The sequence below is a fragment of the Vulpes vulpes genome, chromosome 3, assembly GCF_048418805.1.
Source record: "Vulpes vulpes isolate BD-2025 chromosome 3, VulVul3, whole genome shotgun sequence".
NCBI classification, from domain to species: Eukaryota; Metazoa; Chordata; class Mammalia; order Carnivora; family Canidae; genus Vulpes; species Vulpes vulpes.
The window spans coordinates 56,817,263-56,843,200 of NC_132782.1; the positions used below are offsets into that span (position 1 = coordinate 56,817,263).

Here is a 25,938-nt window from a genome sequence, read left to right on the forward strand (position 1 = left end):
TCTTTGTAACTGGTTCTATCTACAGAATACATCTGTTCCTAAGTCTCTCTTTCCATTCATCCATCTGTCCATCCATCCATCCATCCATCCATCTAGGGTGGCACAAAGTAAGGAAATAGTTTCCTGTCAGTCAAATCATCTAACAAGAAACAGGGATTCTTCAATCTTCCTGAAGGAGCCCCCATTAAAAGAAGCCACTTGGGAGTGAGAGAATGGATCTGATGGTGTTTGCATGAAGGAAGACTTGTCAGCTCCTTTCAGTTAGAGTTCTCTTGTCTTCGGACAGTGGTTAAACGAACCATTCCTGTCTGTCGGCTTCTAACAGCAGCTACAGGCCTGAGCTGATCCATGTCCTGCCTGACCTCACATCAGCTTTCTGGCCACCTCTGCATTTTGCCTGACTTTAATTACCCTGTAACAGCTGCTGCCTCCTTCCCTGGTGCTGCCCCAAACCCGGCCTTGCTTCCAGCTGGCTTCATGAGAGCAGGCATCCAAGAAGCTGGAAGAAAATTTCCCCATGTCTCCGTAGAGGGGCGTTTAGCCTGACCTCTTTGAGTTGTGGAGTCTCTCTTCTGTTATCCTTGCTATTGGCAGTGGCATTTTCTGCTATTGAGTCCACCATTGCCAGAGATAGCTGGAAAAGCAGTGCAGATCACATAAGGAATGTGTCCTTGGATATGGATCACTTTCATCAGGCAAGGAACCAAAATACTACTCATTCTGTCTCTCTTGAGAGTCACAGTCATGAAAGCACAAACTACATGGAGAAGCTAAGCAGCTGTATTAATATGCCAGAAAATGCCCCAGCAAAAACATTAGGGTAGGAAGTGGTCCTGGGACAGTGCTCAGTCTACAGGGGTGAGGCCTCTTCTCTGGACTCTGTCAGCAGTCTTGGGGTATGGTACTGCTAGGGGTATTAAGGGAGTAGGACAAGGGTACCAGGGAGGAGCAGCTGCTCCTGGGCCTGAGACTGTGGATTTCTGATGGCCTGATGCCATTCTCAAGACTGGAGATTGTTCTACTATAGGAGAGGGGCCAGGACACAAGTGTCATAGGCAGATCAGATGGGGGAGAGCTGTTTGCTTGAAGCAGCTTGAGCCCATGTGGCCAGGTTGGACAATCAGAATCATCTTCCAAACAAGTAGCATAATCAGAATGGAAGAAAGCATGAGGACTGGTTCAAGTTTGTGAAGGAGTATCCTTTCCCTTCAGGGTCTGTGTGATTCTGGGGATGGGTATGAGGGCTTAAAGTAGCTGTTCACGATGCAAATGGAATGCAGAGCCTGGAACCTGGTAGAAGGGAAATCCTGCAAGTTCCTAGGGCTATAGAAGTGTGGTATTGATGAGATTCCTCATATAGTTGGCCATCCTGATGGTAAAACTTTGTCTTATATGAATTTGTAGAATTTTGTTAACTTCCTTTGTCCATAATGTGGACTGTTCTCACAGGAAAGGCACCTATGAAATTCACAAGCCTAAAACCTCCCCTCTTTTAGGTGTTCTTTCTCAGATGTAAGATGAAGGCTTTGGTGTCCCCCTAATGCTCAGTTCTGATTTGTCACAGGATACAGCCTTGCTAGCTTATAGGCAATGTCTGTTCTCCTATTAACATCAGTTGGCTTCTGCAAACTGATAATTCACAGCTTAGGTGCAAGTATTTGGTTAAATGTCTTCCATTTTTTCTCTGCAACTGCTCCACCATGTCTTTCTGAAATATTTTTTGTTATGTCATCTCATCATTTTGTCCTCCACTAGTAGAAAAGGAAGCCTCTAAAGGCTTAAATATTTTTTTAAACTTGATACTTAAAAAAATAGAGGCAAGTCAGAGAGAGCTGTGATAAACTTGAGAAAGACTGTATTACACATATTTTGAGGAATACTTAACTATTAGTTAAATCTGAAAAATACTAATATAATGAAAATAAAGGGTCTAGTAGTAGAGGTCTCATTTGAGTCTCCACTTTACAGACTGACCCCTGAAGTCATTTAGTGTCTTGGGGCCTCATGGATCAAAAGAGAGAGAGCAACCAGAGCAGTGCTTCTCAAATGGTGGCGTGCAGGTAGAGTTCTTGGGATCTTATTGAAATACAGATGCTGACTCAGTAGGTCTGAGTGATGCTGCTCTGCCATTCAGAGTTGAATAGCTAGGGCTTAGAAGACCTCTACGGAGTTCTCAATCCTGGCTCTACCTCAGAATCTTCTTGGTAGTTTAAAAAGGACTCACAGAAACTACAGGTCCAGGCCCTACTTCCAATGATATAATTAGTCTGGGATGGGCCAAAGCACAAATCTTTTTTAAAAAGCTTTTGAGGTAATTCTAATATGCTGTTAGGGTTTGGTATTAAGATGATGAGCTGTAGGAGTCTATGAAAATGTATATACACAAACATGTACATAGATGGATATATATGTACATGCATATATACAGATATATACATGTGTATGACTATACACTCACACAGGGTAAGAGAGTGTTCCTTTTCATTTTTTCAAAGAATGTAGAAAATTACAATCTGTTCCCTTTCTGCTTTTGATATGCGAGTAGGAATGACAGAGAAGGATCAGAGGAAAAAGTAAAATGACTGTTAGACAAAGTAGCCACAAAAGTAAACAAGGCCTGTCCTTTGCCTTGAGTAACCCATCGAACATCCCGGCGTGGTGTGAGCCACTGTATGGCAGTGTTGCTGAGAAAGGCTGCCTAACACAGAGCTTGTCAACCAAATGGGCCTGTCAGATTTTGGACCATGGCCTGACCAAGATTTTTCATGAAAACTCTGTCTTTTAAGTCTTAAGTAGCTAGCTCGATAAACCAGTAGGACTAAACCACCTGCCCTATTCTGATTTGGGAACCTTATTCTAAGCTTGGAAAATTTGAATGCATTGACCATAGACCAAACACCTGCAATAAAAGGGAGGAACAAAAGGTTTCCATTGTTTATTCAAGCTGAAGAAAGAGGTTCAAGTACCTGATTTCCATTGCATCATTCATTAGAAAAGCAAAAGCAAAGAGAAATGGCTCTTTGAAATCACAGCGGTCTTCAAGGATGGTGAATATTGTTGAAAAAAAAAAAAAACCTGTAAGTTAAGGCCTCTGTTGAGAGAGTAAATGGCCTGTTTGTTCAGCTGAACAACTTGAAGGGTTGCTGGAAGTGGGTCTAGGATAACTTGGGAAGCAGGGGCTAAACGGCTCACCTCAAATTGTGTGGAAAATCCGGACCTACAATGTGGTGGTGACAGGAAAGAGGGGAGAGGAGCAGGGGGGAGAGGCATGAGCAAGGCCAGGTTGTCCTAGGCTAGGTATGGGGTATTAAGATGTGCCCAGTGCTGGGTGTCCAGGAGACCTTTGAGAACAGGTTGTCTACATGAGTGTCAGCTGATATACGGCAACCCTGTAGTGTCTCCCTCCAGCAGCCTTGTGTTTACATCTTGGGGTCTCAGGTGAAAGTACTGGTCCTAAGTGAATCACACCAGGGCCAGGGTTTACATCTTGGGGTCCCAGGTGAAAATACTGGTCCTAAGTGAATCACACCAAGGAACAAGCCCAGAGGAGGGGGCCGCAGAATGGATGGCCAGGGATGCTGGGAATCAGAGCTGAAGGAGCTGTGAGCCCTGCCCTCTTCCATTTGCAAAAATCTCAGGAGAGTGTGGACATTCCATAGGACCCAGGATTGGGATTTGAACCTGTCCTATCTAGATCTCAAAGGGGCATGGCTACCCCAGCTACCATTAGGGCCACGTTTCAAGTGAGGTTTATTGAATGATGTGATAGAAAAAATGACTAAGTTTGTGTGTTTTCCTTATGTCTGTGCTTTGAACTATTATTTTAAAGTTTATTTGGAAGTAGCTGAACTTAAAGGGTACAGGGAGTGGGTTATTTTAATATAATATATGGCTAGGATGAAAGGATTTCTTGACTTGCTACTTGAGAAAAATGACTTATTGAGAGTATAAACTCTGAAAGACTAAAAAACTACTATACTGCACTTCTTCAGTGATATGACTTTGGCAAGTTGTGGGAACACTGACCTTGATATTTGTCCAGGGAGGTGCAAGGCTTTAGTCCCAAACCACATGGCTGGAGACTGTGCTCATTTTCCATTTCTGAATTGCTCAGAGCTCAGTGAAGTCATAGGTTTTGAAGCATTGCAGTTATTTGGCAGAAATAAGTTGCATTCTTGGAAAAAGTTTAATGACTGTTAAGCTTGAATCCTATTTCAAGTTCCTGTGGCTGCTGCTGGGTTTTACAAAAGGATTTCCATATAGTTCAGAAATTTCACAGAAAAACTGTTCCTTAGTTATAAGGATAATTTAAAACACATGGAATATAAATGCACTAATGCATTTTGCACCCAGTGCATAGACCAGGGAGTTGGTAGCAGGGCTTTAGTCTGGAAATTTCACTTTGGGATTGAAATCCTGGCTGAAAAAAAAAAAAAAAAGAAAGAAATCCTGGCTGAGTTCCTCTTACTCAGCTGTGCATCCCTGAGTGAGGCTACATCTGCTGGGGAGGAAGGGATGCCTTTTTCCAATGCACCTGCCTAGAGGGGGCGCCTTTCCCTAATTCACACAAGGGTGCCTTATAAGCAGGCAATTGAGAGACCTTAGCAAATGATGCTGCAGGACACCATTGTTTCCCTTTGGCTGTTCTGAGATGGCAGTCAGCGTGGAATATGCCTCCAGGTGCCCATGTTGAATGCAGACAAAAGGAAACTTGGATGTGCCTCAGAATGGATCCCTTTGGACTGATCAGTTCTCACTTGCCTTGGGAAAATTAAAATATTTTAACAGACTTGTTAAACTCTAGACAGCAAGCCTCCAGATGCTTCTGAATTAACTTGGGCTAGCCTTATCAATGTATTATATTTTCAAGAGCTTAAAGATAAAAATGTATTATGCCCATGTGGCATTCTCAGACTCTTTCGAGTTTTCGAGGTGAGTAGTGGACAACAGACTATAAGCTTTATGAGGACATGGGCCTGGTTCTGTCATGTTTAATGCTGCATATCCTGCTTTTAGCACAGTGCTTGCTGTTGAGTATGCACTGGATAAATATATTTGAATTAAAGGATGTATGAATGGTGCCCGCAGATGTGGACCAGAGCAGAGGAGAAAAGACAGATTTCATGTAGTGGCTGATCGAAGGCAAAACCATATTTATTTGGGGACACATCTAAAACAAGTCCTTCTTTAAAATACGTTTTCAGGGAGCTGGGTTTTGTGTTAGTAGAAGAACTAAGAGTCAATAAGATTTTATAAAATTACATGCTTATTTGTATTTAACTCTAAACATTCGGGTGTTTTTATTGATGATATAGCTGCCTGAGAAATGTATGTAGGGCATTCACTATTCTATTTATCAGATTTTACTGAATATCTACTGTGCCTAGGGAGATAGAGATATCTGAGACATAGTTTCTGTCCTCACATTGCACACCAGGGTATGTAGTACAGAAATGGTCCCTGGAACAAATATTTCTAATAAGGGTAACAAGTGCCATGGCAGAAACGGCCAAGGTTCTATGTGAGCACATTTGGGACACATCTAAACCAGCTTGCGTAGGATAAAGGAAGGCTTCCTGGAGGAAGTGGCCTTTTTGAATCCCTCTCAATATATATGATTCCTTTGGATTAGGTGGGCTGTGGCTTTTCTGTTTTTTCAGTCCTCAAGGTGTTATCCCGCTTGAGGTTTTGTCCTAGACTTGGCTACCCCTCCTTCCATGGAAAGCAGCTCCCACCTGGGAGAAGCTTATACCTGAAGAAACTTCACCATTTCCTCCCCTGAAGCTGCGACATAACCCTTGTGGAGGAGATCAGAATTACACTTACATATCTTCCAACACAGGCCAAAATTTGTTGAAAAGAACCTTGTATATACAGATTTCTGAATGAAAAATAACCGCTGTTTAAATGTTTTAGCTATATAACGTTTTCTGATTCTAAACTGGCTACATTCTCAGATTAAGAAATCTTATTTGATGTTGTAATGTTTAGGATTTTCTTTTCAGGAATAAAAATTCAAATAACTTGTGTTCTATTCCTTAGAGCTGAGTTTTGTGAAGAACAGTAGGACAGGATGACATTACAAAAAATGGACCCTCTATTCTTGTTGGTGATAAATAAAGAGCAAAAATTTGACTTGGGTTTGAAAGTTTCTATCAATTGAATAAGAATGGTCTCATTTTAAATAGATTTCATAGTATGTATATAATTATCTGTTGGTTGCATTCACATCCTGTTCTCACTTAGGATGCATTTTGGTGGGGGAAAATTTTAATTCATTGGTTATTAAAACGAGACTAATAATAGACAGCAGGTGGTACTCAAGACACTTATCAGTTGGTTCAGACAGCTTTACTGCTTGGGGAGGCAGTACTGTGGTCAACAGTTGAAATGGAAAAAGAAGTTGTGATGGTTTGCCGTTACATACAGATCATCTCCAACTGGATGACCCTTGTATACTTTAAACTCAATCCTAAACCTAAACCTAAGCCCATCAGCTTCTGCATTAAACCTGCTCTGCCTTTGCACTCTCTGTCTTGGTAAAGGATATCACCAGGCATCCAGTTGCCCAAAGTAGAAATCTGGGCATTTTCCTTTCTCTCTTTTTTCTCTTGCTCTTCACTCCTTCTAGTCACCTACTAAATCCTGTTGGCTCTATCTTTTATTTTTTAAATTTTTATTTATTTTTTGTTGTCCAAGGTTTATTGAAGATATTACAGCACAACAGAAAGATTCAAAGGCTCCATGTGGTGTTTGAAATTCATCCCAGCTTTAGGCTGAGTGATATGCAGGTTCGACAGACTGCCAGAGGCCAAGAATTTCAGCATTTCCTTAGTGTCAGGATCTACTTTGGTGATCTCCTGATCCAGGGAAGAGACGTTAGGAGCACAATTATCTCTGCTTTCTCTCTCCTCCTCCTGCGGCTTGATGGAGCTACCTCTCACCAAGCCTGACTGAATTTGCTTCATCAGATGTGAGACATAGCCTGTTATCTTGTTGCAGAGCTTCTTAGTGGGAATAATGGCAATCTTCTCATGCACACACATTTTGGTGTGGAAGTCATTGCCCAGGCATGAGTAGTACTTCTCAATGATGACCCAGGCTGCCTTCTTCATGATTTTGCCTTCTTCATGGGCGAATGTGGCCCATGTTGGTAGTTCTAATAAAAGATGGCTCTACCTTTTAAATGCTACTTTAATCCATTTTCCTGCATCCTTAGGAACACTGCTCTCAGATCTCCATCATTTCTCACCTGGCTTGCTGGCAGATAGCAGCTTTCTGATTTCTCCCCCTCCCTCCTTACCTCACTCCAAGCCATTTTCCGCATGGCGTCCAAGCTGATCTTCATAAAGTTCACATGTAATAGTCCCTCACTTGTTAAAACCCTACAGTGGTCCTACACTGCCTCCAGTTAATGTCCAGGGTCCTCTGGCTCATATAGCCCTTCAGGAATAGGTCCTGGGGGTCTTTCCAGCTTTGTCTTTTGCCCACCCTGATTTCCATGCCAGAGTTAGTGTCCTTCTGAATATTCCTTACTCCCTCTTGCCTCTATGGGTTTTTCTTGTGTTTTCGCTTATGTTTGAAATGCTTAACCAATCTTCAGATTTCAACTTAAATGTGACTTTCTCCATGAAAGCTTTTTCTGACTTCCTCAAGTCTATATCAGGTTTCACTGTTACAGGTTCCTGTGCTGGATGTCATTGATCATAGGCCTGATTGTGTGCTGTCATTGCTTGATAAGTAGTTGATGAGACACTTCAAGGTGGGGCTGTGTCTCAGTGTTGTATCTCTAGGAATTACCCTGTGGCTGGTGCTCAATAAACATTTGTCTGTAGTTTGTGGGAGTCCAAAATGGATGAATGCCCTCAGAACGATTTGATAGCAAATATAATAAAAACATTTTTAAAGGAATTTTATTCCCAACCGTATCTCTCTATTCTTTACAGTTCTATCCTCCAAATACTGTGAAGTTTTGACAAGTACATGGAATAGGATAGTGTGGTATGGTAGTAAAAGCCCCAGACTTGGTCAATTTTAAATTTTTTTATTTTAAAATTTTTATTTATTTATTATTATCCTTTTTAGGATTATATTTATGTATTTGTATTATTATTTATGTATTTATTGTATTTATCTATTAGAAAAAGAGAGAGAGGCAGCACAGATGAGAGAGGCAGAGGGATAGAGTGAGAGAATCCCAAGTGGGCTCCGCCCTGAGTATAGAGCCTGACATGAACCCTGAGTTCATGACCTGAGCCAAAACCAAGAGATGGATGCTTAACCGAGTGCCCCACCTTCCAGGTACCACTTGGCCAACCTTTTTTTTTTTTTTTTTTTTATGATAGTCACACAGAGAGCGCGCGAGAGAGGCAGAGACATAGGCAGAGGGAGAAGCAGGCTCCATGCACCGGGAGCCCGACGTGGGACTCGATCCCGGGTCTCCAGGATGGCGCCCTGGGCCAAAGGCAGGCACTAAACCGCTGTGCCACCCAGGGATCCCCTTGGCCAGCTTTTTTTGAAGCTCTTAGTAAGTGCCAGGCCATATATGTGTTATGCACATTACAGTATTATCTCATCTAATGCTCATAACAGCTCTATTGGATAGATATTGTTATCTTCATTTGGCAGATAAAGAAATTGAGGCTCAGAGAATCAGACCTCAGTTCAAATCAATGCTTTGTCACTTATTAGCTGTGTGACCTGGGTCAAGCAACTTCTTCTGAATGTTCATCTTCTCAGCCATAAATTGAAAAAACACTTGCTGATAACTTGGATTCCAAACTTTTAGTTTACTTACACACTGTACACAATACACCTTGGCCTCCCATTGGAAGGTCACTATGCAGTGCTGTATGTCAATGAACAAATGAATGTGCACTGCAATATGGTGATGTTCCAGCCCACCAGTGGTCAGGACACCTTTAGCAGTGTAGCAGCAGTGTATGTTTGTTCAGTTAAATATTTTATTGCAACTTTTCTTATTATAAAAATATATGGAAAATGAAAAATCAAAGTGCTGATGCTGTTGAGTAATAACAATAACTGACAATTATTCAGCACTGTGCCAGTTATTAAACTGTTGGCTCTCAGCTTCAAACCCACTCCTCTTTTCTATTCTTTTTTAAAAACTATTCTATGTATTTATTTGGCAGAGAGAGAGAGAGCGCAAGTGCATGTGAGCACCGAAGCAGGGGGAATGGTAGGCAGAGGGAGAGGGAGAGGGAGAAGTAGGTTCCCCACCAAGCAGAGAATCTGACCTGGGGCTTGATCCCAGGACTCTGGGATCATGACCTGAGCAGAAGGCAGATCCTTAACCAGCTGAGCCACCCAGAGATCCCCAAATCCATTCTTCTATATTCTATTTTGTCATGCAGGGACTGGGACTCTATCAACCACATTTTTCCTTTACCAACTGCTTCCTTTTAGGTTCTGTCAATAAGGGACATTGGAGGGAGGCTGACTGGCCAGATGAGGAAGAAGGGACTTAGTCTTTCCTCTTTGCTTCTGGTATTTTTCTGGTATACTTCCTATTCCTGTCATCATTGTCCAGCAATGCCGCTGCTTCACTCCCCCAGAGGCAGACATTCCAGAAGCACTTTGTTCGGATTCAACTGTGTCGCGAAACAGATTTATGTGCTGTAGTTTGAACCCTCAGTACCCCAGAATGGGACCTTATTTGGAGATAGAATCTTTAAAGAGGTAATCAAGGCACACCTGGATGGCTCTGTCGTTTGGGCTTGTGACTCTTGGTTTCGGCTTCGATCATGATTGCAGGGTCATAGGGTTGAGCCTCACATTGGATTCTGCACTTAGTGTAGAATCTGCTTATCCCTCTGCCTCTGGTTCTCCCCCCACTCTCCCTTGCTCTCTCAAATACATACATACATACATAAAATCTTTTAAAAAAATAAAGAGGTAATCAAGTTAGCATAAAGTCATTAGAGTGGGCCCTAATTCACTATGACTGATCTCTTTATAAGAAGTTATGCATAGGGTCCCCTGGGTGGCTCAGTTGGTTAAGCATCTGCCTTCAGCTCAGGTTATGATCCCAAGGTCCTGGGATCAAGCCTGGGGTCAGGCTCCCTACTCAGTGGGGAGCCTGCTTCTCCCTCTCCTCCCCAGCTCGTGCTCTCTGTCACTATCTCTATCTCTCCCTCTCAGATGAATAAATAAAATCTTTTTTTTTTTAATTTTTATTTATTTATGATAGTCACACACACACACACACAGAGAGAGAGAGAGAGAGAGAGAGGCAGAGACATAGGCAGAGGGAGAAGCAGGCTCCATGCACCGGGAGCCCGATGTGGGATTCCATCCCGGGTCTCCAGGATCGCGCCCTGGGCCAAAGGCAGGCGCCAAACTGCTGCGCCACCCAAGGATCCCGAATAAATAAAATCTTTAAAAAAAAAAAGATCTGCATAAAGACGATGTGAAGAGACATGGGGGAAGATGCCAAGGATAGAAGGCTGGAACAGATCTGTTCTTCATAGCTTTCAGAAGGAACCCTCCATGCTGGCATCTTGATTTTGGACATTTAGCTTCCAGAGCTATGAGACAATACATTTTTTAAAAAAAGATATTAATTGATTGATTGATTGATTGATTTTATTTGTGAGAGAGAGCCCACATCAGCAGGGAGGAGGGGTAGGGGCAGAGGCAGAGAGGGAATTAGACTCTTCACTGAGCAGGGAAGCCGGACGTGGGGGCCAGTCCCAGGACCGTGAGGTCATGACCTGAGCCAGACAGACACTTAGCTTAATCGACTGAGCCATCCAGTGACCCCGAGATGATAGATTTTTGTTAAGTCACCCAGTCTGTTAAGGCAGCCTAGCAAATAACATGCATACAGTTTGATCTAATTTGAGTTTTACCAGCTTGCAAAGGCACACTTAACATACCCCTGCAGAGACAGCAGTTAAGCTGGCAGGCACCCCTTTTCGGAAACCTGTGTCCCAAACCATTGAGACTTTCCTCCAAGCTTCTAAGTTTTAATCATTATCTTTTCCCTTTTTTCCTCCCGCCTTATGAACTGTTTCCTGCTGTTGCTATAGCTTAGTGTTCTCTTTGCCTTTTCAATTAACAATTCTTTATTACCTAGTTAACCATTCTTTAAGTTCTCTTTGTTAAAATAACTGGAGCCTAGGGGGCAGGTTTGCTGCTGGCAGAGCCTTGAGGGGCCTGACAGGTGTAGGGTGGGGGCCACTGCCCTAGTGGGTCTCGAAGGCCAGGCATTGAGTCAGAGAGGGTTATTCTCAAGGCTGAAGATTTAATAGAATTTAGCTTGCTGGGTTTTGTACTTCCTTGAAACCTATCATTCCTTCTATTTTTCCTATTCCTCTCTTTGGAATAGGAATGTCTATCCTATACCTGACTGACTGCTGTATTTGGGAAGTGCATATAACTCCCAAATGTGATATAACTCCCAAATGTAACCCTGTGGTTTCACAGGGTCACAGCTGGAGAGGAATTATGCCTCATAATGAATCACAATTCTAGTCTCACCTATAATTGATTTAGATATTTAGATGAGAGTTTGGACTTTAGAGTTGATGCTGGGATAAGCTAATACTTTGGGGGTTGTTCGGATGGAATGAATATATTTGGGATGCAATAAGGACATGGATTTGGGGGGACCAGAGTCACAATACTATGGACTGAATTGTGTTCCCACAAAATTCATATGTTGAAAGCCCTAATCTTAACCAGTATGACTCTCACAGATGGTGTGACAGAGAGATCTTTTCTGGTGTAGACTTGTCCAGACTGTATTTGATACCTTTGCTCCGATGTTAGTGACAAGAACCATGGTTCACAAATTTGCATAATCCAGGCAAGGATGGCAGCTCTTTTTTTTTTTTTTTTTAAGATTTTATTTATTTGAGAGAGAGAGAGAGCAAGAGCAGGGGTAGAGACAAATGGAGGAGGAGAGGGAGAAGCAGACTCCCTGATGAGCACAGAGCCTGAGGACGGACTCAATTATATGACCTGGATCCCAGGACCCAGATATAATGACCTGAACTAAAGTCACATGCTTAACCAAATGAGCCACCCAGGTACTCTACAGATGGTAACTCTTAAGCAAATTGAAAGTGCTGAATTTTTTCTCATTTGAATGTAGATTGGTCTTAGGCCTATTTTCTGAGTAATTGTTAAGGAAAATAAAGTACAGAACAGAATAAAATATTGAAGATATATAAATATTGGGTTAAAAAGGCTACATAAAACTTAAGGTGTATTATTTTCTCACAGTAGCCTGTATGTTCCATATGCTATTCAGTTTTCCTGTTCACATGTTAGCCTCATTAGTCTGGGAGCTCTGTGAGGATATTCTGGGGGATATTTAGTTACTTCATGTCTCCTAGTTTCCAGCACTGTAGCTGGACAAATAACTTGACATTTCATGCAAATTGATCAAACTTAAACTTAAGTGCTGAAAAAGGCCTGTTTCAAGTCCTTAGTGTCTCTCAGACCTGTTGATGACCCAGCCCATAGAGAAAGGGGCCGCTCAGTGAAAGGGGTGTACTTTATGTCCAATTTAGACATAGAAATGACTTTCCGTTATGGTGGGTTATTTTGAGACGGTGAGACATAATTTACATGTCAAGTCAGTCAGTGGCCAGAATGGTTCCTATGTCTGGAGGGAATTTATGTCTCTATTCTTCTTTGCCTAGGTTTTGAAACTTTCGTTATTTAATAATAGTTGCTATTTATTTAGCACTACTGCATGTCAGGTGCAGTGCTGAGGGCTTTACATAATGAGATCTCCTTCAATAACTACAATGCTCTGAGATGGGTAATCCATCTTATAGATAAAGAATCTGTAGATCTGCAGTTAAGCAAATTGTCTAAGGCCACACTATGGGAAATGAAATAACTGGAATTAAAATCCAGGTCTCTGACTCTAGAGTTTGACTCTTTCTAGTGTTCTTTCCTGCTCAAGCAGAGTTCCTGGACCTTTAGAATGAAATGATGGATCTCCTGACTCTTGATACCAGGATTCTTTCTCCAGGCATTCAAAACTCAAAATCCCAATTATTCCTCTGAGAAAGTGATGGCTAAATTTTCTAGTCCCCAGTTTGAACTTGTTAATACACCTTTCCTTTCTTGTACACCATGCTGAAGGAGGCAGTTTGCAAAGTGGCAATGTGAGATACAGAAATGAGCAGGGAGCTTTACTTTGTGTACCCCCCTTCAACATCTCTTGTCATATCTGTACTTGGAAGGGTTGGTATGATGATTAACTGTGTTATATAGATAGACTATTGGTTATGTAGGGCACATATAATATTTTTCTCTTTTCATTTATATGTGATATATCCATTGCTACTGAGCAGCAGTGTTGTTAACCCAAATTGGGGATCTTGTAGAAGTCCTTCCTGAATGGCTTAGGAATGTGTTAAAATATATCTACATATTTTTAAAAGATAAGAGCTGGGGCACCTGGGTGGCTCAGTCAATTAAGTGTCTGACTTTTGGTTTTGGCCCAGGTCATGATCTCAGGGTCATGAGATTGAGCTCCACACCGGGCTCTGGGCTCAGCAAGGAGTCTGCTTGAGATTTCCTTCTCCCTCTGTCCCTTCCCTCTGTCCCCACAGCCTGCACTCTCTCACACACACACTCTCTCTCAAATAAATCTTAAAAACAATATGAAAACTTTCCTTGAACTGGAGATATAGAAAAAAATAGATTTTATTAATCCAGTATTTTTCTTATTTTTCATCTGTTGTGTAAAGGTATGTTGAGGGACGCCTGGGTGGCTCAGCAGTTGGGTGGCTGCCTTCAGCTTGTGATCCCAGCATCTGGGATCGAATCCTGCGTTGGACTTCTGTGAAGAGCCTACTTCTCCCTCTGCCTGTGTCTCTGTCTCTCTCTCTCTCTCTCTGTGTGTGTGTCTCTTATGAGTAAATAATCTTTAAAAAAAAAAAAGTATATTGAAATTCAGTAGCTTGAAACTTCAAACAGACTTGATCACATTTCTTTACCCTGGACGAAGTATCTTAAGGGTGAGAAGGCCACCTGGCTGTTTCAGAATGAGGTTGATTGGAAGTTCCCGTCCCCAACTCCTCTGCCCCAAGCTATGTCTTGTCTTTCTTACATTGTTAGCTGATCATGCTCACACTTCAGTTCTAATGGTACATCCAGAGGTGACCATCACTGCTGGACTTATTTACTCATTTGGAGGTCGTTGTAAGACCCGAGTCCTTGGGGGAAGCGATGGCATGGGTGTCATGATGGTATCTCCATGCCCTGTACCAGCAATATTATACTGAAAGCTGTAGTATCTTTTGCTTGGGGGTGAGGAAAGTGGTGTCCTTGCCAGGCTGATTCTTCAGAGTGATTTTAAGCCAATTCTTAACTGCATCTTTCAAGCCTTGTTCTCTTTCTAAGCTGGAGATTTTGTGTTCCTCATACTTTCTCCAAACATTTTTAATTTATTATTATTATTATTATTATTATTATTATTATTATTATTTTCACATCAGATGGGTAATGTGCCAATATCATAACAAGGTTTGAGGGAGAGGTACATGTCACACAATGGTGTGAGCACCCAATCATCATTCTTATATGAACTACAAAAGGATCCAAACATTTTAAATTTAAAATATAAAAGAATATGGGGCACCTGGCTGGCTCAGTGGGTGGAGCATGCAACTCCTGATCCCAGGATTGTGAGTCTGAGCTCCATGTTGAGTGTGGAGATTGCTTAAAAATAAAAGAATAAAAGACAAAAAAAAAAAAAAAAAAGAATTAAAAAAAAGAATAGTATGATGAACTTCCATATACTCTTTGCTTTATCTCTCTCTTTTTGTCCAATATTTTCTTTTGCTAAACCATTTGAAAGTAAGTGGCAGGTATGACGCTTCACTCTGAAAACCACATGTATCTCCTGAGTACAAAGATGCTGTCCTACATAGCCACAATGCCATTATCACATGCAAGGAACTTAACTTTGATATAAAATCACTGAGTATAGTTCTGTTAGAATTTTCCTTAGTTCTTAAAATGTCATTTGTAGCTACATTTTTGGGCAGTGTAATCAAACCATTAATACCACTTTTGTGCTAGATGAATTCACACGTAATTGAAAAATCTTAGATTATCTCAAATATCCCAGGACTCAAGTTTGATTAATTTTCTATTTCAAACCCAAGTCCATATTCAGTAGTGTTTCACCTAAGGATATTTTATTTTATTTTATTTTATTTTATTTTATTTATTTAGTGCACCTAAGGATATTTTAAAACGTGACATTTGGTGTTAATACTTTTGGGACTCTGGAATAACCCATGCCCCCAATTCCCAGTGTGTTAAAACTAGAAAGAAAACTCTTTTCTTTTAGCTGTTTTTGTTTCTTGTTGCTGGGTTGTTTTTCTTTTTTAACCATGTTAACCATTTTCAAGTGTAGAGTTTAGTAGTGTTAAATATATTCACATTGTTGTACACCAGTCTAGTTAACTCTTTTCATCTGGCAAAACTGAAACTCTGTACCCATTAAACACTAACTCATAGGTCCCCATCTTCCCCCAGCCCCTATCAGCCACTCTTCTACTTTCTGTCTCTATGAATTTGATGACTCTAGGTACCTCATATAAATGGAATCATGCAGCATTTATCTTTTTGTGACTGGCTTATTTCATTTAGCATAGTTTCCTCAAAGTTCTTCCATGTTGTATCATATGACAATATTTCCTTCTTTTTTCAGGCAGAATAATGTTCCATTCTATGTAAATACCACATCTTGTTTATCTGTTCATCTGTCAAGTGAACTCTTGGGTTGCTTCCACCTTTTGACTATTGTGAAAATGCTGCCTTGAATATGGGGGTTGTTTTTCTTTTTGAATCCAGGATCCGGACGAGAATTATACACTCAATATTGTGCTAATAAGTTCAGTTTCTGCTAAAAATCAGCTGGTGTTGACTTATTGCTAGTCATCAGAGATGCAAACGTTATCCAAATGCATATGGATAGGGTAGTATCTTTTACATGATTGAACTCGATTTATAAACCTGATGCTAACTACAGTAACTCATAGTGGGTGTTGGTATGACTGTACCTCGTTTCTGGGATTAGCCTTAAGGTCCTGGCTTTTCTCCATCCTTACATCCGTCCCTCATTCTGCCTCAGGCAAAATGCTGAGTGAGGAGATAGAAACTGTATACATGGCCCAGAGTCTTCCTTTCCTCTTCCTTTTGTTGCTGTCTACTCTCATGTGCCTTCTGTTTTGCAGTTCTAGGGGAAGGGTAGGAGTGGGAGCTGGCTCTGTTTCATTGTTGCTACAACTGGGTAGATAATATTGATTATACAGTTTGACTCCCTAGCTCAGCTAGTACACAAATATTGGCCCTCATCTCCTGACTCTTTGTTTTATTTTTCAGTTGGTTCATCCAGGATAAGAGGGAAAACGTTGCTTTTTATTGGACTTCTTAAAACATCTCAGTTATCAGGGAGACACCTGAATACCAAACTGGACATCTACCTGCACAGTGAACCCCCTCCTGTTGCATAAACCTGCTCAAGATAACAAGTTACAATTTGGAAGGTGGCAGGTTCTTTGTAAACCGATGTGAAAGGAATATGATATTGCCAAAGAGATATTAGTGTCAAACAAATTTGGCTTTCCCCACTCTAGGGACCTTCCTGTTGAGGTTACTAATGCCAGTGATGAGAAGTAGAGTATTCCTGTTTGCTACAAGCATAGGGAAAATTTTACTCTTTTTAAACACTCTCTTTAGAAAAAAATTTTTTTTCACTGCTGAAAAAGGGAGAAAAGCAGAAAAGCACAAAGAATAAAACAAAAAATACAAAAACATTACCCAGAAATAACCACTTTTCATGTTTTAGTACATCAGTTTTATCTCCAAGCCACACTTCTCCTTTGAGCCCCAGACCGTGTATCAAACATCTCACTTGATAGCGTATCTTGAATGTCTCAGACTCTGCACCCAGCATGACCAAGAATAAACTCCTGCTCCTCTCCCCCCACATCTGTTTCCCTAGTGGTGTTCTCCATGTGAGAGTGTTGGTATCTCCATTCATCCAGCTGTTCACATCAGAAACCTATGCTGTTCTCGAAAATTCTTTTTCCTTTACATTCCATGTCCAATCCTTCAGCACATTATCTTGCTTTTAACTTTTCTGTATGCCTCAAATTCATTACTTCTTTCCCCAGCACTACTCCCCTGTCCATGCTGCAGTCACAGGCCATCTGGATTATGAGAGATTCCACACTGGTCCCTTTCTCTTCTAGCTTATGCATACTGGCCTCTAGTAATTTGCTCTCCATACAGAGACAAATATTTTTACAGTGCAAATCCAGTGGTATCTTTAGTACCCCAGCCTCCCTTGCTTCCCCACCACCTCCTACCCCCAGAGGTAATGACTCCTTAAGGTGGCTTATGAGGCCCTGCCTGACCTGGTCTACTTACCCCTCTAGCCCCTCCCACACCATTCCCTGCCCTGCTGACTTTACTCCAACCACATGGCCTTTTTCTCAGCTCCTTATCTTTGCCACAGTCCCTTGTACCACTGGGCTCTGCCCACTTCATAGTCTCTGCTTAGACAACTCTTTATGTAGTTATTGTACAGTTGTCCATCACAGCTCAGTCAGCATACAAGCCTTCCCTGACCTCCCTGACCAGGTCAAACTGCCCCTGATAAAGGCTCTCTACCAAATGCATCTCCGTCACAGCACTTAGAATGGTTGCAGTGCATTCATGGTTTTTGTTTGTTTTTTAAAGATTTATTTGAATTCCAGTTAGTTAACTCACAGTGTAATATTAGTGTCAGGTATACAATATAGTGATTACACACTCCATACATGTGGGTTTTTTTTTTTCACCTCCACAGCATTCCATTTATACACAGAACTAAGCAGACAAGCACAGAGTCACTATTGAGGTTAGAAGTTGACAGCATGGGAAAGGGTAACAGGTGAGGAATTAGGGTGTCATTAAAAATACAGGCTTCCCCAATCTGGGGTGCCTGGGGGGAACTTGGTCTGCTTCAACCCAAGAGGAATCAGAAGATCAAAAGTGGTTTGGGAAGGCCAGAACCATCAGGGATAGAGGGAGGAGGAAGGTCCAGGGGCTGAAGGGGGCTATTTGGCAACTGGGGTGAAGGTATTACCCTCCCCCTGCTGGGATCCCCCCAGCCCCTCTGGTCTGGCAGGAAGGGAAGCCTGCAACTCCCATGGGAAAGTCTGGGACTACCAGATGCTCCAGACATGGCTGGAGGGGGCTCACAAAGGCTTGCCCTCCAGGGAGATGACGGCACTACCCCCCCAGTTTCTCTGCCAAGGTGTAGCCATCCTTGACCTCCTCATAGCAGTTTGCTTGTAATTCATGCTTGATTCTGGTCAGCTTTTTCTTGATGGCATCCTTGGAGCTGGCAAAAATCATTTTGCTCTTAAGGGGTGCAGACTCAGGTGCCCCAAAGATAAGCATCAGGTTCTCCTTCTTGTTCTCCTTGGTCTCATAGGTTGCATCATAGAGGACATAGTGGCAGTCCTTGTCTGGCAGAATCTTGACAAAGGTGGTGTAGGTATCTTCTACAGCCTCACCCACATCACCTACCAGGAGCTCCTTGCCCTCCTCCAGGATGATGTTCTTCTTGTCCTTGCCCAGGCAGAAAAGTACTGCCTTCTTGCACTTCTACAACCCCTCTGATGTTGAGGACTTACACACTTTCATGTCATTGAACACTTTGATAACTCCATCAGAGACTACCATGCCAGAGGTCATGTTTCCAGAAGTGAAAGGGAGATAGCAAAGAGGGTCAGTAGAGATGAGAGCTGCTGCCAGGATTCAACTCTGTTTCTTTTTAAAGATTTTATTTATTAATTCATGAGAGACACAGAGAGAGAGAGGAAGAGACACAGGCAGAGGGAGAAGCAGGCTTCATGCATGGAGCCCAATGTGGGACTCGATCCCGGGTCTCCAGGGTCACACCCTGGGCTGAAGACGGTGCTAAACCGCTGGGCCTCCCAGGCTGCCCCTGTTTGTTTCTTAATGTTGGTCATCCCTCACTAGACTGTGAGCTCCTTGAGGGTGGGAACCGTGTCAATAGTTGCTCATTATTGTATTCTGAGACCGGGAATATACTCATTAAACATTAGATGAATAAGCAAATGCATTTCATTCTGGTATTTTACTACACTCATATTTGCAAAAATGGGAGCATAGTCTACCTACTATTTTGTAGTTTTTCTCCCCACTTAGCAATAAGTGAATATTTTGGGGCTGTTCTTTTTTTTTTTTTTAAGATTTATTTATTTATTCATTAGAGAGAGAGAGAGACTCAGAGACACAGGCAGAGAGAGAACACAGGGAGCCTGATGTGGGACTCGATCCCCGGACCCAGGGTCATGCCCTGAGCCAAAGGGAGACGCTCAACCGCTGAGCCACCCAGGTGTCCCTGGGGCTGTTCGTCTTTGCAAAACCCACTCCCTGGAATTTTTGCTGTTTCCAGTTTACTCCTTGAGTCTTCATTTGGAAAGTCCACTTTAGAGCTGGATATGGATAGCAGACCTGAATTAGCACTGGCACTGGCTGCAGCTGTGACATCTGATCTTTTTTCAGGGCCCATCTCTGCACCTAGCAACATCCCTGGTCTGTGGAGAAAGGGTAGCACGGTGGTTAGTATGTGGGATCAGACGGATGAGCTTTACGGCACTGTTCTGCTTCTGATCCACTAGGGTCCATTGTAATGTAAGAACAGTCTCAATCAAGCTACTTCAAGAAATGTGGGACCTAGGTAGAAATCGCTCTGAAATCCAAGAGCAGAGCCCTAACTAGAGCTAGAGGGTGGTTCAGATCAAAGTAGCTTCATGACTTAAGCAACAGGAGCCTATGGTTTTCTACCCAGTGTCTAGGTGACCTTTCTCAGCTACTCTCTTCATGTTAGCTTCGGTCTTCTTACTTCCAGATCTCCCTGAGTACTTACCTTCCAGGTTTCTTCTCTTCAGAAGCTGACTTGCAAATAGCTTTAGTTTGTTTCTATCATTTGGCATCTCTTGATGCTTCCTTTTGCCTCCTGTTTTTGCTCTTGAATGACTGTGTTTATTTCAAATTAGAGTCTTTAATTGTCCCATAGGATCTTTGCTATATGTGTCCCTGAACTTAATCTCTGTATACACTTGACTGTCTTTGGATGGGTGTACCCACTGTAGTCCAATTAACAAAGGGGAGTAGCCGAGTCATGTTGTATCACAAATAGCTTCCTGGGCAGCAGAAGATGTGGACTGGGAGTTTTTCATTAGACTAGGGCCTGGACAAATCAGATACTATAACTGACTTACCTACTACAGCCTGTGAAACTTGGGACAGAGTACTCAACTTTATTTTGGAGCTGTGGTTTCCTCAGTTGTAAAAAGAGAAAAATAATCCATTTTATCAAGGTGTCGATAAAAGGAAATAGGGTGACATAAAGCACACAGAGCACTTAGCCTAAAGCATCTCAACAAATGATGCTCTTTTAGTTAGTGTCATCTATAGTGTATTAATATACAGTTGACCCAAACAACATGGGTTTGAACTGCATATCATTGATATGCAGATTTTTTTAAGTACAGTACTATAAATGTATTTCCTCTTTTTTATGGTTTTCTTAATAACACTTTCTCTAGCTGCTTTATGGTAAGAATATAATACATATGTATATATAATATATATAGTGTACAAAAATATGTGTTAATCAACTCTGTCATTGGTAAGATTTTCGGTCAACAGTATGCTACTAGTTAAGTTTTAGGGGTGAGTCAAAAGTTATACACAAATTTTCTTTTTTTTTTTCTTTTTTTTTTTTTTTATTTATGATAGTCACAGACAGAGAGAGAGAGGCAGAGACACAGGCAGAGGGAGAAGCAGGCTCCATGCACCGGGAGCCCGATGTGGGATTCGATCCCGGGTCTCCAGGATCGCGCCCTGGGCCAAAGGCAGGCGCCAAACCGTTGCGCCACCCAGGGATCCCCATACACAAATTTTCAACTGCATTGGGGTTTGGTGTTCCTGACCCCTGTGTTGTTTGAGGGTCAACTGTATTTATAATTAACATATCTATTACATATAAATGTAATTGAAACATATTTTTTAATTGCCTCTGATTAGACTGGGTTACTTCTACGAAGAATTTCCCGATGGATAAGTTCTATGAATTGTTGTGACTCTGGGGAGAATAATATTTCTGATGCACAGAGTGAGGGATAGGAATGTTTATCTCCCTGGGGAGATGGTGGTCTATGGGCCCCTCTACACTGATTATATGGAAATTATCCAAGATGGGGACAATAGACTGCCTGTAGGTACTAACAAAGGCCATTGTGCTGAAGCAGTCTTTGGTCTGAAGCCAGAAGCCAGATTTAGACTGAAATACACATACTTCTTTTTTATAGAAAGGTTTGAATAATAATAGCTAATGCTTACATAGGATTTCATATATGCCAGACATCAGTTTTTTAAAATTTTTATTTATTTAATTTTTTTTCTTGAGAGAGAGAGAGAGAGAGAGCAAGAGAGGAGGGTGGGGAAGGGGCAGAGAGAGAGAGAGAGAATCCCATGTGGGGCTTGATCTCAAGACCCTGAGATCATGACCTGAGCCAAAATTGAGAGTTGGTTGCTTAACAACTCAGCCATACAGGCATCCCTGCCAGACATCATTTTAAAGGCTTCACATATATTCATTCACTACCCTTTCTTCACAATCACATTGAGGTGGAGACTATTACTCTCTTCAATTTATAGATAAAGATACTGAGACACTGACCTGTTTTTAAAATCCTTTCAATAGAAGGGAAAAGAAATGTTGGGAAATATCAGGAAGGGAGACAGAACATAAAGACTCCTAACTCGGGGAAACGAACTAGGGGTGGTGGAAGGGGAGGAGGGCGGGTGTTGGAGGGGAATGGGTGACGGGCACTGAGGTGGACACTTGACGGGATGAGCAGCACTGGGTGTTTTTCTGTATGTTGATAAATTGAACACCAATAAAAATTAATTTAAAAAAAATAAATAAAATCCTTTCAATAAATTGTAATCAACTGACCTTGCTTTAACCTTATGCCTATCTCTAGTCCTTAGTCCTCTGTGTACCACGTTTCATATTGCTATTCTTTCAAGACTAGGGTTTTGCCTCTCTTCTTCAGCTTATTCGCAGGACTAACATTCTTCCATAAACTTCAAACCTGAGGGCTGCCACCAGAGCCATTAATACCCTTTTTTTTTAACGTCCAGAGATCTTTTATTTATGTTTTTTTCCCATTATGGCATGAATTCATAAAGAATGGGTTCTGGAAATTCAGATTCCTTTCCATTGGTTTTCACAAAGTGTGCTTCTCTGGTTGAAGCAGCCTGGCATTTCAGTTTGTTTGGGCTCAGGGCAGGCTGTGTACCAAGATGTGCCACAGTGACATATTGATTATTCTGAACTGAAGTTACTTAAGAAACAGCCAGTGCTAGAGGAACACTCTGATCTTCCTTTGTCTCCAGAAAGCAGGAAATAAGTCTTTCATGTGAAAGGTACTGTCTCTGTACCAGGAAGTATAGAGACACGCTTGTCGTTAGATATTGGAAATTGAGGGCCAAAAAGACTATGTGAACAAACTCTGCATAGATTCTCCACTAGTTAATACCCCAACCTAAGTTTGTCTTACCAATTTGTCAGAAATTTATTGTTTCTTTGTCTAGAAAGTATAAAAGCTGCCTGCCATGTATACTCCTTAGATCCCATGTCTATGAGTCTCCATACACATGAATTAAATTTATTTTTTCTCCTGTTAATCTATCTTATGTCAGTTTAATTATTACACAAGTCAAAAGAACCAAGCAGGCTAGGGATAAAATTTTCCTCATCCTCAACAAGTTGAACTCATGTACTTTTCTCTTTGGTTTCCTTCTTTTTCTGATTATTTCCCTTCATATATTTCAGGATGCTATCTTGGCTCTTAGAGTGCTTAATATGCTCAATTAATACATTAATTCTCTTGGCAAGGATATTATCCTTAACTTGTTTACAGCAATATCAATGGCATGCTGGATAATATTGTAGACTCTTCTAGTTTTGCCATGGGCACATGCCCCTTTTGGAGCAGTATCATGCCTTTAGCCACATACATCCAAATCTAGAAGATCCAAATCTACAATATTGTAGACCTAAGGGAAAGCATTGTTCAAAAAGGAACAAGTCCGTGTTTTCTAAAAGGCCTAGAAAACATATAATGGGTGCCTCTCTTCTTTCCTTTTGTGATAGTAATTTTGGTGAATTATTGGAGTATGGTGGCTCTGGTTTAAAAAAATAAAGAGAAGAAGAAAAGAAAAACTTTTAATATCTTGAGCAACCCTGGCTAAGAGGAGAATTGGGACAGGAATCATAACGGGACAGTGAGTGAGGCTATATGAAGATAAGTGGTTCAAAAGTAAGTGTGTATTGGGAAATTCCCTTTATGAGAACGCTGGAATTGCCATCAGGGCAGGTGTAGAAGCTCAAAGGGCTGCAGATATGATTCCTTGAGGTGGGGCCAACATTAGCATCTGTGGAGGAAGAGTGATATGCTGGTAAGTGTGAGGGTCAGACAGAGGAACATCCTGGTAGTGCTGTTTCTCTTCCGGGGAAGCCCATTTGGATGTAAGGAGCAGAGGATCAATCAAGCTACCTTGAGAAAAGGGGGCTTTAGGCAGAATTTCTCTGAAATCCAGTAGTAGAGCCTTAACTGGAGCTGGAGGGGGGTCCAGATTCAAGGTAACTTCAGGACCTCCACAGGTGAAAGGGGAAGGTGGTACATTGGTTGTGTGTTGGTAAATGTTTCATAACTGGATTTCAGACAAACAAAAAATGATGATTTATAGCATTTACCAACTTCTGTAGTGTAAATACTCCTATTATGGCTAGTTTCAACCAACATAATATCACTGAACTTGAAGTTGGGAAGAAATACAACTCTATCTCTCTAGTCAGTTTAAGTCTATTCCAACACACCAGATATTAACTTTGATTTTTTTCCTGAACTTTCCAAGTTTTCAAGAAGTTGGTTTATGATTGTTTTATAATCAGAAATAAAGTAACAAAAGTTATTTTTAAAAAAAGAAATAGAAATCTGCAGGATATAGACAGATGTATTATGGGTAAGCTTCTCTGATTTTGCCATTTGTTGAAGGTCATTCTTAACTTTTGCCATTGGCCTGTGGATCCACCCAGGGGCTTGCAGCAGGTTTGGTTGAGCTCACTTCTAAATTTTGACTCCCTATTTTGTGGACATTGTTTCAGAGAGAGGTTGCTCAGAACCACCTGGTGCGGGTCTCAGGAACACCTGACCTTCCTTTATGTTCAGAATTCTGTAGAGGACATTTCAGAGTGATGTTCGGAAACCTGTTTAGGTGGCTCTGAAGAGAGTATAGGTAAACATAACCAGTATGTGACAAGTCTTTCAATATGGTGACTAAAAAATGAAGTTATGCTATGGGAAGTTCTGTACGTGGCATTTGTAAGAGAAAATAAAACCTTGACACATCTTTTAAAAAATAATCACCTCCAGATTAAATGAAGCAGTTCGGTCTAGACTTGGCCTTGTACTCAGATTTTGGTGTCTGAGCTCCTCACTTAGATCAGCCTTATGCTCCTTCTCATGCAACTTCCCAACTTCCTGTTTCTGATGCAGGCAGGCCCCCAGCTCATTGTTCTTTATGAAAGCATTTATCTTTTGTTATTATTAAGCTGGGACAAGGTTGTCTAGAGGAGTTGGTTTCAGGGGCCCAGGGCTAGTGTTTGATGGGCAAGAGTCTAGGAGTCTTGGGCAGCTTTGAATCAGGCAGGGAAGAGAGACCAGGCCACAGTATCTGCAGGATGGGATTGGGGTAGGCTGGGGTGCTCCACTCATGAGGGGGGATACACAGGTGAACCTGATCTGAAGTAGAAGCTGGAGGTTCTTTGTCCTCTGGATCCTCATGTATTAACTGGAACTGGAAGAAGATCACAGAACAGAAAGTAAGGCTACTCTTGTTTGAGGGATGGGTGGATATTTCCGGTTATCTCCCACTTACAAGCAAGATACATACAAAGTCTTGATCATGCTACTTGGGCCTGGGGTGGATAAAGCACTGGCTCAGCAACTGCAAGTCTTGAATTCTTGCCCCATTTCGGCTACTAACTACTTGTGTGACTTTAGGGAAGTCACTTAATTACCTGGGTTTATTTCATGATCTACAAATTATTTGTTTGAAGTAGTTGGAGCCCAGCCTGGGATGACACTAAGGATTTGAGAATTCTTCATATTGGGTTCCAAGTGGCCTGCCTGTAACTCTTTTTTGTTGATTTGATTCACTGGAGTCATCCTCTAGTTTCTTCCACCTGATGGCCTTTCAAATCCCTTATCAGAGTCCTTTTCTCCTTTGTTAAAAACCTGCAGAGCCTCCAACAGATTCACATATGACAGTGGTTCCTAAAGAATGGACCTGGTACCAGGACCAGCAGCATCTGTATCACCTGGAGTTTGTCAGAAATGCAAATTCTCAGACACCACTTTAGACCCACCAAATTAGAAGGTCTAGGGTTGGGGCCCAGATTATACTGATGCATGCTCCAGTTTCAGCATCATTGCCAGAGGGCAAGCGTCCAGATCCCCTCACTGGCCTGGTCTCTCTCTCTCTCTCTCTCTCTCTCTCTCTCTCTCTCTCTCCTCTCTCTCTCTCTCTCTCTCTCTCTTTTTAAGGAAGAAGTTGAATGTTTTATTATTAAACTATCTTCTTGCAAGGCTGTTGCCTCATTGTGTAAAAATAGCACCAGCAAGCACAGTATATTGCAAAATTAAGATAGTTCTTTATCTGAGACTATACAACTAATAAATTTTTCAACACTGCCAGTTATTTCCAATGGAAAGATCATTTAAGTATTTTGACCCCAATACAGGGATAGTTGTAAGCAAGTTACAGTATTCCCTAAGGCTTAGA

General features: G+C 41.6%; 2 protein-coding genes, 1 non-coding gene and 1 pseudogene across 4 annotated transcripts in view; 1 reads left to right on the forward strand and 3 right to left on the reverse strand.

The window, feature by feature from the left end:
* KLHL6 (kelch like family member 6) overlaps positions 1–25,938 on the forward strand; it is a 109,826-nt gene that overhangs the window by 18,996 nt on the left and 64,892 nt on the right. The gene's annotated exons all lie outside the window — the stretch shown is intronic.
* Positions 6,714–7,115, reverse strand: LOC112926206 (small ribosomal subunit protein eS17-like). Its single transcript, XM_026007185.1, has one exon. It carries the CDS (start codon positions 7,113–7,115, stop codon positions 6,714–6,716), a length of 402 nt encoding a protein of 133 aa, XP_025862970.1.
* Positions 14,478–14,585, reverse strand: LOC112926322 (small nucleolar RNA U13). The gene has a single exon (XR_003236311.1). It is a non-coding gene; the product is annotated as a small nucleolar RNA U13 (small nucleolar RNA).
* Positions 18,243–18,744, reverse strand: LOC112926181 (cofilin-1 pseudogene; annotated as a pseudogene).

What these genes read in the sequence shown, in the direction of transcription:
- LOC112926206 (XM_026007185.1), bottom strand. Translation starts at nt 7,115, where the DNA reads ATGAAGAAGGCAGCCTGGGTCATCATTGAGAAGTACTACTCATGCCTG.